We start from the raw sequence: 17,414 nt of genomic DNA, 5'->3' as shown, positions 1-17,414 counted from the left end.
CTTCGTTATGCACATTAATACACATTTTTACCTGGGGTGTCCAAACTTTCGATCCCCACTGTAACATTAAGATGTCTTGGTCTAAGCTATTTAGCTCTGACTGATATTGTGCGATCAGTAGCTTCATCAATTCTACACTACATTGTGTCAAAATGTTCTCCCATGCTTTTTTAAAATCCACCATATAATTTTGAAACGATGGATATAAATGTGTTCGAAGTCCAATCGGACTGATATTTTCCTGTATATTTTGCTGCAAGAAGTCAACATGCCAATATAAATTAGATATATTGATTTATGTTAATCTCAGGCCCTGTATCGACATTGACATTCATTTTTGAATTTCATTCATGTAGCCCGTCCATGCTGTACCCACAAAATCCATTACGGAGAGAAAAAAAAAAAAATTATAATCTTAATGACAAGGAGGGGAGAAGAAAAACAATACATTTTTTTTTTTTTTTTGGTTCGTATATCAATTTTTAGGAAAGAACTAATTTTTCATTCAAACATTTATGTAATGCGACTTTTGACATCCCAAATCTCACATCAAGTGAAGTCACACAAGTCTGAACGAAGCCTAAAACGCATCAGCAAACATTTTATTTTATTGCAGCTTTCCAATTCTTAGTTGTGATGGCTGCATTCGTTTTTTTATTTGTTTTTTATTTTTATTTTAGAATTTTTTTTTCTTTCTTCCTATTTTCATTTGGTGATCTGGCCAATAAGTCTGTTGTTTTTCACAAGTTCAAGCTCTCCTGCAGATGTATACATGGAGGAGACAAACCTTTTACCACTGGCAGAGGGGTGCTTACAATGATCGGCTTTTATTTATTCATTTACAGTATGTAAAACTTTTATCCCAAAATAAACAGTTAGCTGTAACTGATTACAAAGTATTAGCTGGAGTCTAGCTTTAGTTTGTTAGTGTATTTAAATGTGATAATCCATCTAACACTCCCCTCCACCCTCTCCCATATAACCCAGCATCGTGCTTGTTGTACACATGGTGTGATGTTTTGTACCCCCCCCCCCCGGTTGTGTTTGGTGAGTAGTACTGCCCCCAAATGCCACCCATTGGAGGGAAGAATGGGGGGGGGGGGGCTAAAGGCCTGAGAGCTGAACCATTTATTAATCTTTCTTTATTTGTTTTGCAGTCGGGGGTCGATCCATGAACATCAGATTCTGAAGCCACATCTCGTATTTTCCCCACGACCAGAACCATGAAGTCCGAAGACTGCTCGAATAACATCAGCATCAGCACAGAGCTGTTTAACGGTGCGGGGTTCCCCGCCCTCTCCAAGGACTCGGCGCCGCTGCCCAACGTCCCCTCTCAGCCACCGGTGGACAGACCTCTGATCAAAGCCACGGGCTGGAAGAAGAAGTGCGCAAGCTACGTCCTCGCCCTCCGCCCCTGGAGCTTCAGCGCCTCCCTCACCCCCGTGGCCCTGGGCAGCGCCTTGGCGTACCGAGCCGAAGGCTCGCTGGACTTTTTCGTGCTCCTGGCCTGTGCCGTGGCGGTCCTGGCCGTCCATGGGGCCGGGAATTTGGTCAACACTTACTACGACTTCAGTAAAGGCATCGACCACAAGAAGAGCGACGACCGGACTTTAGTGGACCAAATTTTGGAGCCGCAGGATGTGGTGCGGTTCGGCATGGTGCTGTACACGCTGGGGTGCGTGAGCGCTGCGTGTCTCTACTTCCTGTCCACGCTCAAGTTGGAGCACATGGCCCTGATATATTTCGGGGGCCTCTCCGGGTCTTTCCTCTATACCGGAGGTAGGATTCACTAGGATTTGTAGATGACATCTTCTGTTACTGGGTAACCCTTTTGCTGCCAGAGATGTTTTTTGCGTTTTGTAAAAAATTTATTTTGAGCCTGAAGCTTAGTTATCCACTTGCCGACCACAATACACACACTAATTACCAAAAGTATTGGGACACCTGCCTTTACACACACACATGAACTTTAATGGCATCCCAATCTTAGTCAGTAGGGTTAAATTTTGAGTTGGCCCACCCTTTGCAGCTTCAACTCTTCTGGGAAGGCTGTACACAAGGTTTAGGAGTGTGGTCAAACATTCCCATAGACATTCTTCCAGAAGTGCATTTGTGAGGTCAGACACTGATGTTGGATGAGAAGGCCTGGCTCGCAGTCTCCGCTCTAATTCACCCCAAAGGTGTTCTATTGGTTTGAGGTCAGGACACTGTGCAGGCCAGTCAAATTCCTCCACCCCAAACTCGATCATCCATGTCTTTATGGACCTTGCTTTGTGCCCTGGTGTGCAGTCATGTTGGAACAGGAAGGGGCCATCCCCAAATTGTTCTCACAAAGTTGGGAACATGAAATTGTCCAAAATGTCTTGGTATGCTGACGCCTTAAGAGTTCCCTTCCCTGGAACTAAGAGGCCAAGACCAACCCCTGAAAATCCCCACACCATAATATGTGAACTTTAAAATTTACACATTAACACACTTTCTGGATTTATGATTTTTTTTTCCCTTGGTTTCCACACAGTGCCATTTTTTTAGTAATATTTAGCCTAGGTTCACATTGGAGCGATTTTGCATGTGATTTGACATGTCAAATCGGTGGCAATGGCACGGCCCAAAACAGCGCTACGCCACATCGAGTCCCAAAAGTAGTTTCTGTACTATGTTTGGCGACTTTGGTGTGCGATTTCCATAGACATCTATCTGTGCAGCAACCCGCACAGATGTCTTTGAAATCGCCCCCCGAAGTCAGGACTGACCCGAGGGAATGAAATTGTGCGAGATCAGCTAAACTCGCACCATTTCATTCCCGCTGTCAGTGTGAACCCGGGCTTACATTCAACATTGTTTTTTTTTTTTTGTTCTTTTATATCACTTAAAGGGGTTGTAAATGTTCATTTTACTTACCTAACCCCTCGCATTTGACCCACAGGGACACGCTGTCTCTCTGCCCGGGGTTCTCGGCTGTTGATTGGATAGATTGATAGCAGCGCAGCCATTGGCTCCCACTGCTGTCAAATGCAATGATGCGAGCGCTGGGGGGCGGGGCAGAGTCCTGCATTCAGCCTATATGGACACCGAATGTTGGATTCGGGAGCGTGCCCGCAAGGTAACCCCCTCGGGAGAGCGCTTCTCCTAGCGGGTTACCTGATGTGGGAAGGAGCCACGAAAGCCAACAGGGGAACCCAGAAGAGGATGTTCGGGGGGGGGGGGGGGCACTCTGTGCAAAATGAGCTGCACAGTGGAGGTAAGTATGACATTTTTGTTATTTAAAGTGGACCTTCCGCTCATTGGAACCCTCCCCCCCTCCGGCGCCACAATTGGCACCTTTCAGGGGGGTGCAGGTACCTGTACAGTACAGGTATCTGCACCCACTTCCGGCATAGATATCTGCAGAATCTACGCCCCTTTCCGCAGGTCCCCCGCTGCCTGCTGGGAAACACACGGATCCCAGAGACAGCGGGGACCATCCTTATTGCGCAGCGCGACTCGCACATGCGCAGTAGGGAACCAGGAAATGAAGCCGCAAGGCTCCACTTCCTGATTCCCATACCCAAGATGGCGGCGGCAGCACCCGAGAGATGATCGAGAGATCGGCTTCGGGTGCCGACATCGCGGGCGAGCTGGGCGGGTAAGTGTCCTTATTTTAAAAGTCAGCAGCTGCAGAATTTGTAGCTGCTGGCTTTAAAAAAAAAAAAAAAACCTTTAGTGTCACTTTGCATATTGAAAGTTCTTTTTTTTTTGTTTTTTTACTAAATTGTTTGTGAATTGAGCTTAGTGGGGGGTGGCACTGCACTAAATATTTTGTTATTGACATTGAGGGTGGATAATTATCACTTCCAAGTGCTAGCTTGTTCCCTGGTGTGATTGTGATAATTGTGCACATTGGCATTTGTTAATTGATAAGGACATCTCAAACTTTATGTTGACACAGAACAGGAATGGAGTATAGTATTTTTAAAAACATTTCCTTTATATAAATATGCCTTGTACCAACGTCACATGGGGTTGTCAAAAAAAAAAAAAGTGCCTCATTCAGAGGATCAATTCTCATACATTAAACCGATTAAAAATAAAACAAAAAGTGCAGCGCTCCGAATAAAAAAAAAAAAAAAAAAAATCACCCAATAAATTATGAAGATACTCAGATAAATAGTTAACGTACATGAAAAAATACGGTGATTATATGCAAAATTATAAAAAATAAAGCGCTGGTGTGCTGATTAAAATGTATTAATAAATAAAAATATAAAATATTGTGTGCAGATTAAAGGTGTTAAGTGCTCCAAAAATAGTCCATTGGGTATTTTTTTGATTTTTGTAGCACTTTAAAGAGGAAGTAAACTTCTATCACTAACTTTTACCTATAGGTAAACCTAAAATAAGGCTTACAATCAAAAAAAGAAACCACCCACCTGGGATAGAGCAAAATGCTGCTAACGCCAAATAGTAATAAAATTGAAAATGTACTCCCCAAGGGCCTATAGGCAGCTGAAAAAAAAAATATTAAACTAGATCAAATATATCAAAAGAATTCACTTTCATAGAGTACAAATATCTATGGAACGTGAATTAAGAACTACGTGAGCTCTGGTATGCATGATATTCAAAAAAATGACATGTCAATGTTATATATGCAGCTAGCAAGAAATGCAAAGTGTATTTCTTAACACTGGATGCTACCGCTCAGAAAACCCCCTTAATTCATGTTCCATATATATTTTTGTACGCAATAAATTTAATTTTTTTTTATATATATTTGATCTAGTTTATAAAAAATTTCAGCTGCCTATAGGCCCTTGGGAACCTATAATAAGGCTTACCTATAGCTAGTGTAAATATCTCCTAAATGTGCACCGATTAGGAGATATTTACTGTACATGCAGCCAGTGACATCACTGGTGGGTGCGCTCTGAAGGAACGGCCATCCGTGCTGTTCCTTCTGAGCCCTGTGCCGTAATTGGTGGTTTCCGTGCATATTCATCGCGGCTTTGGCCAGTCAGACAGCCGGAGTCTACAAACCTGGAAGAACGACGGGTGAAGATGGGAGCGCCTGCAGCTCCGACATCTCTGCGCTGGAAGAACTTTGTTTTAAGATGAGTTTAACCGCTTCAGTCCCGGAAGATTTTACCCCCTTCCTGACCAGAGCCCTTTTTTCAATTTGGCACTGCGTCACTTTAACTGACAATTGCGCGGCCGTGCGACACTGCACCCAAACAAAATTGACGTCGCCCCCCCCCCCCCCCCCCCCACAAATAGAACTTTCTTTTGGTGGTATTTGATCACCTCTACAGTTTTTACGACAATTTTGAAGAAAAATTTTTTTTTTACTTTTTGTTATAATAAATATCCCCCAAAAATATATTTTCCTCAGTTTAGGCCACTATGTATTCTTCTACATATGTTTTAAAAAAAAAAATCACAATAAGCGTATGATTGATTGATTGATTTGCGCCAAAGTTATAGTGTCTACAAAATAGGGGGTAGTTTTATGGCATTTTTTGTAGTGATGACGGGGATCTGTGCTTTTTATCGTGACTGCGACTTTATGGCAGACGCTTTTGACACCATTTTGGGACCATTGTCATTTATACAGTGATCAGTGCTATAAGAATGCACTGATTACTGTGTAAATGACACTGGCAGGGAAGGATGTTAACCACTAGGGGGTGATCAAGGGGTTAAGTGTGTCCTAGGGAGTGATTCTAACTGTGGGGGGGGGGTGGGCTTCCAGTCACATGACATGGATCACTGCTCTCGATGACAATGAGCAGTGATCTGTCATGACACAAGGCAGAAAAGGGAAATGCCTTGTTTACTTAGGCACTTCTCTGTTCGTGACACGATCGGCGGGAGCCCGGCGGACATCAATGTCCAGCGGGCGCGGTCACACTGTACGCGGCGCACACGCCCACTAGCCTCGCCAATTAAAGGGGACGTACAGGTACGCCCATTTGCCCACCGCTGCCATTGTGCCGTATATCAGCGTGCAGCGGTCAGAAAGTGGTTAACATAATGTGCTAGTATGCTATGCATACTAGCGCATTATGACATTGGATTGCAGGTAAGAAAAAGAAAAAAAAATCCATCTATTTGTGCACTATATCTTTATTAATACGCTTTAATCAGCACACTGGCACTTTTAATATTTTTTTATTTACTGTACTTTTGCATATATTACCGACTTTATTATGACTTGATGTATTTTAACTATTTATCTGAATATCTTTATAAATATACTAGGTGATTTTATTTTTGTGTGTGTATGTATGTGTGTGTGTGTGTGTGTATATATATATATATATATAATATAATATAATATAATATAATATATATATATATATATATATATATATATATATATATATATATATATATATATATATATATATATATATATATATATATATATATATATATATATATATATATATATATATAATTACATAGTCAGTCAGGTTGAAAAAAGACACAAGTCCATCTAGTTCAACCACAAAAAATAATAATAATAATTAGAGGTCGACCGATATATCGGTCGGCCGATATATCGGCCGATATTTGGCCGTTTTTAAGAAATCGGCATCGGCCGATTATTGTGCATACCACGCCGATTTGCGGGTAACACTATACCCGGCCGCCTGCAGTACAGACCTGTGTCCCCGCTGCAGCAGCATGTACAATTGATCCTCCATCCTTCACCCGTGCGGCTGGCCACTATAGGGTGGAAGGAGAAAGTTTCACTGGCACTGCACTGCCCCGCCCCTCCCTTCCCCAGGCAGTAGCAGAGGAACATCATTAACATATCACAAGCCTCCGCAGGAGATCGTAGCCAGCACTAGCTAAGATCCTCTTCCTTCCCTGTGGAGGCGGAGCCTGTTTCTATCTCACTGTGATTGGCTGGTCAGCTCATCAGGGCTAGGTGCATGCTATTGGGTCACGTGCATACAGATAGATGCCAGCTTGTATGCACGGTGAGTCAAAAAAATGGAGTATGCTACTGTATAAATTAATATCCTTTTAAAGTGAAACCTGCCATTTAGAAAATGGATGATCCTCCTCCACAGTCACCTCTATATACCACCCCTCTACATTCACCTCTCAGTACCCCCCTCCACAGTCACCTTTCTGTACCCCCCCCCTCCACAGTCACCTTTCTGTACCCCCCCTCCACAGTCACCTTTCTGTACCCCCCCTCCACAGTCGCCTCTCTGTACCCCCCCTCCACAGTCACCTCTCAGTACCCCCCTCCACAGTCGCCTCTCTGTACCCCCCTCCACAGTCGCCTCTCTGTACCCCCCTCCACAGTCGCCTCTCTGTACCCCCCCTCCACAGTCGCCTCTCTGTACCCCCCCTCCACAGTCGCCTCTCTGTACCCCCCCTCCACAGTCGCCTCTCTGTACCCCCCCTCCACAGTCGCCTCTCTGTACCCCCCCTCCACAGTCGCCTCTCTGTACCCCCCCTCCACAGTCGCCTCTCTGTACCCCCCCTCCTCCACAGTCGCCTCTCTGTACCCCCCCTCCTCCACAGTCGCCTCTCTGTACCCCCCCTCCTCCACAGTCGCCTCTGTACCCCCCTCCTCCACAGTCGCCTCTGTACCCCCCTCCTCCACAGTCGCCTCTCTGTACCCCCCTCCTCCACAGTCGCCTCTCTGTACCCCCCTCCTCCACAGTCGCCTCTCTGTACCCCCCCTCCTCCACAGCCGCCTCTCTGTAGCCCCCCACCTCCACAGCAGCCTCTCTGTACCCCCCCACCTCCACAGCCGCCTCTCTGTATCCCCACCTCCTCCACAGCCGCCTAAACTGTTAGATTTAATGAAGGAAAAATAAAAAAAATCGGCCACAAAAATCGGCTGCAAAAATCGGCATCATATATCGGCCATCGGCCGCCCCGATTTCTAAATATCGGCATCGGCATCGGCCAGAGAAAAACCCATATCGGTCGACCTCTAATAATAATATCATAGAATCCCATATACCCAATTCTATACCCACAGTTAATCCAGAGGAAGGCAAAAAACCCCAACAGAGCATGATCCAATTTACTAAAGCACAGGAAAAAATTCCTTCCTGATCCCCTGAGAGGCAATTGGATTTTCCCCGGACCAACTTTAACTATAAATTTTAGTACCCAGTTATATTATGTACACTTAGGAAATTATCCATGCCTTAAAGCAATCCACTGAACTGGCGGCCAGAACCAACTCTGCAGGGAGTCTATTCCACATTTTCACAGCTCTTACTGTGAAGAAACCTGTCCGTATTTGGAGATTTAAATCTCTCTTCCTCTAGACGTAAACAGTGTCCCCTTGTCCTCTTTGTTGACTGTAAAGTGAATAACTCTACACCAAGTTCACTATATGGACCCCTTATATATTTGTACATGTTGATCATATCCCCCCTTATTGTCCTCTTATTAAGCGTGAATAAATTCAGTTCCTCTAATCTTTCCTCATAGCTGAGTTCCTCCATGCCTCTTATCAGTTTGGTTGCCCTTCTCTGCACTTTCTCCAGTTCCCAGATATCCTTTTTTGTGAACTGGTGCCCAAAACTGACGGCATATTCCAGATGAGGTCTTACTAATGATTTGAACAGGGGCAAAATGATATCTCTCTCTCTGGAGTCCATACCTCTCTTAATACAAGAAAGGATTTTGCTTGCGTTGGAAACAGCAGCTTGGCATTGCATGTTATTATTGAGCTTATGATCTACCAAAACCCCCAGATCCTTCTCCACTATGGATTCCCCCAGTTGTACTCCCCCTAGCATGTATGATGCATGCATATTCTTAGCCCCCAAGTGCATAACTTTACATTTCTCAACATTAAACCTCATCTGCCACATAGTCGCCCAATTAGACAGAGCATTGAGGTCGGCTTGTAAATTGGAGACATCCTGTAAGGACGTTATTCCACTGCATAGTTTGGTGTCATCTGCAAAGACAGAAATTTTACTTTTGATCCCAGACCCTATATCATTTATAAAGATATTAAAAAGTAAGGGTCCCAGCACTGAACCTTGGGGTACACCACTGATAACCTTAGACCATTCAGAGTAAGAAACATTAACCACTACTCTCTGAATTCTGTCTTTTAGCCAGTTTTCTATCCATTTCCAAACCTGTAGACTTTACCTTACACATGAGCCATGTGTGGGGAACTGTATTGAAAGCTTTTGCAAAATCCAAGTATACCACGTCCACCGCCACCCCTCTGTCCAAGTATACCTCGTCCACAGCCACCCCTCTGTCCAAGTATGCCTCGTCCACAGCCACCCCTCTGTCCAAGTATGTCTCGTCCACAGCCACCCCTCTGTCCAAGTATGTCTCGTCCACAGCCACCCCTCTGTCCAAGTATGCCTCGTCCACAGCCACCCCTCTGTCCAAGTATGCCTCGTCCACAGCCACCCCTCTGTCCAAGTATGCCTCGTCCACAGCCACCCCTCTGTCCAAGTATGCCTCGTCCACAGCCACCCCTCTGTCCAAGTATGCCTCGTCCACAGCCACCCCTCTGTCCAAGTATGCCTCGTCCACAGCCACCCCTCTGTCCAAGTATGCCTCGTCCACAGCCACCCCTCTGTCCAAGTATGCCTCGTCCACAGCCACCCCTCTGTCCAAGTATGCCTCGTCCACAGCCACCCCTCTGTCCAAGTATGCCTCGTCCACAGCCACCCCTCTGTCCAAGTATGCCTCGTCCACAGCCACCCCTCTGTCCAAGTATGCCTCGTCCACAGCCACCCCTCTGTCCAAGTATGCCTCGTCCACAGCCACCCCTCTGTCCAAGTATGCCTCGTCCACAGCCACCCCTCTGTCCAAGTATGCCTCGTCCACAGCCACCCCTCTGTCCAAGTATGCCTCGTCCACAGCCACCCCTCTGTCCAAGTATGCCTCGTCCACAGCCACCCCTCTGTCCAAGTATGCCTCGTCCACAGCCACCCCTCTGTCCAAGTATGCCTCGTCCACAGCCACCCCTCTGTCCAAGTATGCCTCGTCCACAGCCACCCCTCTGTCCAAGTATGCCTCGTCCACAGCCACCCCTCTGTCCAAGTATGCCTCGTCCACAGCCACCCCTCTGTCCAAGTATGCCTCGTCCACAGCCACCCCTCTGTCCAAGTATGCCTCGTCCACAGCCACCCCTCTGTCCAAGTATGCCTCGTCCACAGCCACCCCTCTGTCCAAGTATGCCTCGTCCACAGCCACCCCTCTGTCCAAGTATGCCTCGTCCACAGCCACCCCTCTGTCCAAGTATGCCTCGTCCACAGCCACCCCTCTGTCCAAGTATGCCTCGTCCACAGCCACCCCTCTGTCCAAGTATGCCTCGTCCACAGCCACCCCTCTGTCCAAGTATGCCTCGTCCACAGCCACCCCTCTGTCCAAGTATGCCTCGTCCACAGCCACCCCTCTGTCCAAGTATGCCTCGTCCACAGCCACCCCTCTGTCCAAGTATGCCTCGTCCACAGCCACCCCTCTGTCCAAGTATGCCTCGTCCACAGCCACCCCTCTGTCCAAGTATGCCTCGTCCACAGCCACCCCTCTGTCCAAGTATGCCTCGTCCACAGCCACCCCTCTGTCCAAGTATGCCTCGTCCACAGCCACCCCTCTGTCCAAGTATGCCTCGTCCACAGCCACCCCTCTGTCCAAGTATGCCTCGTCCACAGCCACCCCTCTGTCCAAGTATGCCTCGTCCACAGCCACCCCTCTGTCCAAGTATGCCTCGTCCACAGCCACCCCTCTGTCCAAGTATGCCTCGTCCACAGCCACCCCTCTGTCCACGTATGCCTCGTCCACAGCCACCCCTCTGTCCACGTATGCCTCGTCCACAGCCACCCCTCTGTCCACGTATGCCTCGTCCACAGCCACCCCTCTGTCCACGTATGCCTCGTCCACAGCCACCCCTCTGTCCACGTATGCCTCGTCCACAGCCACCCCTCTGTCCACGTATGCCTCGTCCACAGCCACCCCTCTGTCCACGTATGCCTCGTCCACAGCCACCCCTCTGTCCACGTATGCCTCGTCCACAGCCACCCCTCTGTCCACGTATGCCTCGTCCACAGCCACCCCTCTGTCCACGTATGCCTCGTCCACAGCCACCCCTCTGTCCACGTATGCCTCGTCCACAGCCACCCCTCTGTCCACGTATGCCTCGTCCACAGCCACCCCTCTGTCCAAGTATGCCTCGTCCACAGCCACCCCTCTGTCCAAGTATGCCTCGTCCACAGCCACCCCTCTGTCCAAGTATGCCTCGTCCACAGCCACCCCTCTGTCCAAGTATGCCTCGTCCACAGCCACCCCTCTGTCCAAGTATGCCTCGTCCACAGCCACCCCTCTGTCCAAGTATGCCTCGTCCACAGCCACCCCTCTGTCCAAGTATGCCTCGTCCACAGCCACCCCTCTGTCCAAGTATGCCTCGTCCACAGCCACCCCTCTGTCCAAGTATGCCTCGTCCACAGCCACCCCTCTGTCCAAGTATGCCTCGTCCACAGCCACCCCTCTGTCCAAGTATGCCTCGTCCACAGCCACCCCTCTGTCCAAGTATGCCTCGTCCACAGCCACCCCTCTGTCCAAGTATGCCTCGTCCACAGCCACCCCTCTGTCCAAGTATGCCTCGTCCACAGCCACCCCTCTGTCCAAGTATGCCTCGTCCACAGCCACCCCTCTGTCCAAGTATGCCTCGTCCACAGCCACCCCTCTGTCCAAGTATGCCTCGTCCACAGCCACCCCTCTGTCCAAGTATGCCTCGTCCACAGCCACCCCTCTGTCCAAGTATGCCTCGTCCACAGCCACCCCTCTGTCCAAGTATGCCTCGTCCACAGCCACCCCTCTGTCCAAGTATGCCTCGTCCACAGCCACCCCTCTGTCCAAGTATGCCTCGTCCACAGCCACCCCTCTGTCCAAGTATGCCTCGTCCACAGCCACCCCTCTGTCCAAGTATGCCTCGTCCACAGCCACCCCTCTGTCCAAGTATGCCTCGTCCACAGCCACCCCTCTGTCCAAGTATGCCTCGTCCACAGCCACCCCTCTGTCCAAGTATGCCTCGTCCACAGCCACCCCTCTGTCCAAGTATGCCTCGTCCACAGCCACCCCTCTGTCCAAGGTTTTCTTGCCTCCTCATAAAAAGAAATCAGGTTTGTCTGACAACTTCTGTCTTTCATGAATCTATGCTGTCTGTTGCTTAAAATATTTTTTTCCTAAATACCTTTAACCCCAGGGGAATGTTTGTTTTTAGGGGTTGCTGTAAAAACGAGTAAGCATTTCAAAAGAAGTATACAAAACTCATTAATACCCGTTTTACTCAACGCCGCAAAAGCTTTAATACCAAAAAATTGGTTACAGGTGAAACAACCCCTGATCAGAGATTGGATCCAAAGAATAGAATATATCAATAATATGGAATACCTAAGAAAAATGGAGGAAAATAAAATGATAAAATACCGCAGAACGTGGGAAAAGTGGAGAATATTTAAAAAGACGAAGCATTATACTCAAGCATTAACGGAATAAAGAGTAGTGGGTATGGGGAAGGTCAACAGACGGGAGAGAAGATGGAAGGGTGGGTGTGGGAAAATCTAACTAAATAAGGAGTCAAATAAATAGATAAGGTAGTAAGAATAAGATGGCAATGATAACCAAGTAGATGTCAAGTTTATTGTGTTTTTTTTTCCTTTTTTCCAAATATGTATGGTTTTCTCTTTTTAATGGAAAATTATTAAATTGAATTAAGCTTATAAAAAAATAAAAAATAAAAAAAAGAGTGGGAAAAGAAAACAAAATTTTTGCCACAATGATGTTAAGAATACAGGATAAGACTCAGACAGTAAAATATTTTTTTCCTGTAAGAACTCGTCTATGTGGTCTTTTATTAAACTCTCCAGTATCTTCCCAACTATAGAAGTTAAAATAACAGGTCTATAGTTACTTGGTAAAGACTTTGTTCCCTTTTTAAATATAGGCACCACATTGGCTGTGCGCCAATCCAGTGATACTATTCCTGTCATTAATGAGTACCTAACAATTAGATACAATGGCTTTGAAATTACAGAGCTCAATTCTTTTAGGATCCGTGGGTGAATGCCATCAGGTCCAGGTGCTTTATCTACCTTTATTCTGTCCAAATATTTCTGGACCATATCACTTTTGAGCCATTGTGGATTTGGGGCTGTCACTACCACCCCCATTATGGACATGAGCTCCCCCATGCTCCTTTTGTATACACAGAGCTGAAGAAAGTATTTAATAAATTATCCTTCTCTTTGCCCCCAGTCACCCACTCTAGATTATTTTGTAAATGGCCTACATGCTCAGACTTGACTTTTTTACTATTAATATATTTGAATATATATATATGCAGGAGTGATGTGTGTGTGTATATATATATATATATATAATATATATAATATTAAATTTTTTTTGTCAAAAAAAAAAAGTCACTCCCACACATGCACTCAGTAATGTTTCTGAAGGTCCAGGCTGCATGCACCTTAAAAATCTTGCATAGCGCAAGTTTAGGAGAGATTGACAGTATCTACAGGTAAGACTTATAGACGTACCTGTAGGTACAAGTGGTAGTACAGAGTTTACTAGCACTTTTAAGGTAAAAAAATTCTTCTGCTTTTTATAACCACTTTAACCCAATATTTCATGTAGACATGGGATGGCTGGCAGCCGTAGCGTGTTTCCCAGATGAGTTCTTCAGACAGATATTGGAAATGATAATATATTAATGTGGTAATAAACTAAATTTGGTCAAATCCTTGTTCTAAGTTTTTTGCCTTCATTCTTGTCTTTCAGGAATAGGATTCAAGTACGTGGCTCTAGGCGACTTGGTGATCCTCATCACCTTCGGACCCTTGGCGGTCATGTTCGCCCACGCAGTCCAGGTCGGCTATCTCTCGGTCACCCCCTTGCTGTACGCCGTGCCCTTGGCATTGAACACGGAAGCCATCCTTCACAGCAACAACACCCGGGACATGGAGTCGGACAGGCAGGCTGGTATTGTCACGATGGCCATCCTCATCGGGCCAACCCTTTCCTACGTACTATACAACCTGCTGGTCTTCTGCCCGTATGTCATCTTCTGCATCCTGGCCACCCGTTATACCATCAGCATGGCCCTGCCGCTTCTCACCATCCCGCTGGCATTCTCCTTGGAGCGCCAGTTCAGGAGTCAGAACTTCACTGGGATCCCCCAGAAAACAGCCAAGCTCAACTTGTTTGTAGGACTTTTCTACTTGTTCGGTATTTTGATGGCACCCCCCGGCTCGCTTCCGAAACTCTAGTGGACGTTCAGTGGCTTGCATAGCACTGTAGTACATTCTTATACACAAAGTTGCACTAATTGTGTGTTTGGGTTCTTTTAGCAGATCATATCGGGTCTTAAGCCTTGTTCACACGGTCAGATTATGGGACGAATTTTCATACATTTTCTTTGTTGGACACTAGTCTCAAATCGAAAGTGAAGAGGATACGCGGCATCAGAAAAATTTCTGACGACAGAATTCAGCGTCAGAAATGACGTAATGTGTTGAATTATTTTGTATGTGTTCTTTCATTTCTGAGCATGCCTAGTCTTGCTCTTCAGATTTATTTATTTTTTTTGGTCCGTAAACTGTACTAACGAAAAGAAAATCGGACATTTATGGTCACATCAGACAAAAATTTTCAAGCTTGCACATCCAGTTTTTGTCTGCCGAAAATTCGTCACCGGCTGTCAAAAGCAGCATACTAACGATCAGAAGATCAGCAGATCGTTCATCGGACAAAGTTTATCTTCAGATTTTCTGACCGTGTGTATGGTGGGACGTTACAGATGGACACCGCACCGGTCCTGAGGAGCTGCACGCAGGAGTTTTTAGCTGTGGCTTCGGCCTAGTCCGCGGCGTCCGACCTCGCGGACTAGGCTGCTGCCTCGCCTAAAAACTCCTGCTTGCAGCCTAGCAGCTCCTCATGACCGGCCCGGTGTCAGCGCCATTCCTGGCGAAAAAATAAATCGATTTGCTGAAATTTTGAATCAATTTGACCTCTCAACTCGATTCAAGATTTAAATCGAGTTTTTTTTTTTTCTACCCCAGCCCTAAAGCCGTATAAATTGTACTTCATGTGAACGCGCCGCATTACACACCAAAAAAAAAAAAGCACTTGTGGCATTTTCGGCAGTGAATGTTATTGCATTGCTGGGTGTTTTCCTGCAACACAATTGTGGGTGGGGGGGTTACTCCAATCTAATCATGTGAACGGACCCCGACATCTACTGCAGCCGTGGCTGTTCTTGGTGTGCTGAGAGTCTCCTCCACAGGAAGGTCACCAGTAATAAAACATGACCTAGTGTAAAAGCGAATTAAGCACTCTTTTTAAATTTATTTTAGGGCTGACTTCAAGGTAAAATACACATATTGTAGCTGGTTTACCTGCCAAACGATTTCTATTTCTTTCCAGCCAGTCCTGAGATTTACACAGCTCAGCCACACAGCCCTATCTGGTAGGACAGAAGACCTGATTTATCTCTGCTGCAATTCTGTAATACTTCCAGATCTTGTCCCTCCCCCAGCCTGCGACTGGACAGTGAAAAGAGAAGCAGTAGACGAATAAGCTCCACTTTTTGTCATTCTGCTTTCTTCCCCTCTGCGAATGCTGCTTGTTGGCACATGAACACTGCAGCACATCTGATTGACTTTTGCTTTTGTTTAACAAATACATTAAGGTTTAGTGGAATAAATAAAGCTCCATTGTCAGTGGGATTAATAGTGCCCCATCATTGGTATCAGGGGAAGGACTATTGCCCCATCATTGATATCAGGGGAAGCACTATTGCCCCATCATTGATATCAGTGGAAGGACTATTGCCCTATCATTGGTATTAGTGGGAGGAATAGTGCCCCATCATTGGTGTCAATGGGAGGACTAATGCCCCATCATGGTATTAGTGGGAGTAATAGTGACCTATTGTTGTCAGTGTGAGGAATAGTACCCCATCATTTGTATTAAAGGGGATTTAAAGGTTCGTGTTTTTTTACCTTAATGCAAAAATGAAAAAAAAACATTTGTAAAAATGTTTTTTTTTTAATTAACCTCTAAATGCCTATTGCTATGGGGTCCCTCATAGTCTGCCTCCCTCAGTGCCTGGGCTGGTGACGTCACTTTCCCTCGGCACAGGAAGGGCTCAGCTCCACCCCCTTCCTCCTGTCAGGTCCCAGATGACTGCTCGGCCAATCGTGGTGCCGCTCGCGCATGCGCAGTGGGTCCCCGACTGTGAAGCCACAGCCGGGTGCCCACAGTTAGAATACCGGTGCCCCTGAGCAGAGGGGGAGACTAGCGGGGCTTCATTCCACCGCATCGCTGGACCCCGGGACACGTAAGTGTCCGATTTATTAAAAGTCAACAGCTGCAATATTTGTAGCTGATGGCTTTTAATTTTAAAACATTTTATTTTTTAAGGGAAACACCTCTTTAACAATTCCAGAAATGTAACTGTTTTTTTGAAACCATTAAATTGATGGGTTTAGTTCCGCTTCATGATTTACTGCTGCTCAGGGGCTCTGGGCTTCAACAAAATGGCAGCCTCCAGCAAGAAGAAACCGGAGCAACGCTGGAGACAATTTACAGCCCACGCTAATTGTGGTAGAATAATGTGCTAAAGAACTTTTTTTTTTTTTTTTTATCAAGTTGTTATAGGCAAAGTTCTACTTTAAATCATTGAATGTACCGATGGGAATTTTCATACAAATAATCCTACGTATGGTCGGTCAAACATCTATTGGTATATGGCCAGGTTTAGTTACAAAATCTATATCGGGGGAAGCGTGTCCTTGGCAGCCAATCAGATCCCAGCCCTTCCTGTCCTGACGCCTGGTAAAATAAAATCATTTTTGGGTGTTAATAAAAACAGAATGTTTGTTTCTTTTATTCATGTAACTTTATAGATTACAGACAAAGTAACATTTTCAGCTTGTTGTATACCACCTATCTGTGATTTTGTAAGGACAATCTTCTAGTTTTAAGGTGTATTTCTAATTAAAGGAGAGATTTATAGTAATAAGCCTTGGAATCATTATCTGCATCTTGCTTTGTGTGGCATGACTCCCATCCTGCGATCTGCCCGGAGGTCCGTCTACATCACAAACCATTATGGGTTTTTTTCTTTAAAAAAAACGAAGGGGCGTAGCTCGCCTGTGTTCCGGTTTAATATGGCCCCACTGGTATGTATGTGTATATATAAATATATATATATATATATATATATATATATATATATATATATATATATATATAGAGAGATATATATATCTCTTTTGTGGCCCCAAACGAATCTGTTGTGGGGGCTATAAAAGATATATACCATATTTATCACTCTGGCTGCCTCGGAGGGGGCGGGACGAGTGCCGTCAGATTACATACAGGAGAAAACTCATACATACTTGGCACCCTCTGTA

General features: G+C 45.9%; 1 protein-coding gene across 2 annotated transcripts in view; it reads left to right on the top strand.

The window, feature by feature from the left end:
• UBIAD1 (UbiA prenyltransferase domain containing 1) overlaps positions 1-17,020 on the top strand; it is a 29,593-nt gene extending 12,573 nt beyond the window's left edge. For both annotated transcript variants that reach the window (XM_077457963.1, XM_077457964.1), the window contains 2 exons: positions 1,158-1,779; positions 13,777-17,020. In XM_077457963.1, the coding sequence (XP_077314089.1) occupies positions 1,224-1,779; positions 13,777-14,264 (1,044 nt within the window). In that variant the 5' untranslated portion in view covers positions 1,158-1,223 and the 3' untranslated portion in view covers positions 14,265-17,020. The remainder of the gene's footprint in view (positions 1-1,157; positions 1,780-13,776) is intronic.
• The last annotated feature ends 394 nt before the right edge of the window (positions 17,021-17,414 follow it).

Source organism: Lithobates pipiens, unplaced genomic scaffold (assembly GCF_037356315.1).
Source record: "Lithobates pipiens isolate NorthernLeopardFrog02 unplaced genomic scaffold, aLitPip1_a1.2 Scaffold_27, whole genome shotgun sequence".
NCBI lineage: Eukaryota > Metazoa > Chordata > Amphibia > Anura > Ranidae > Lithobates > Lithobates pipiens.
The sequence above is the reverse complement of the archived record's forward strand: the minus strand, read 5'-3'. Positions and strand labels throughout refer to the sequence as shown.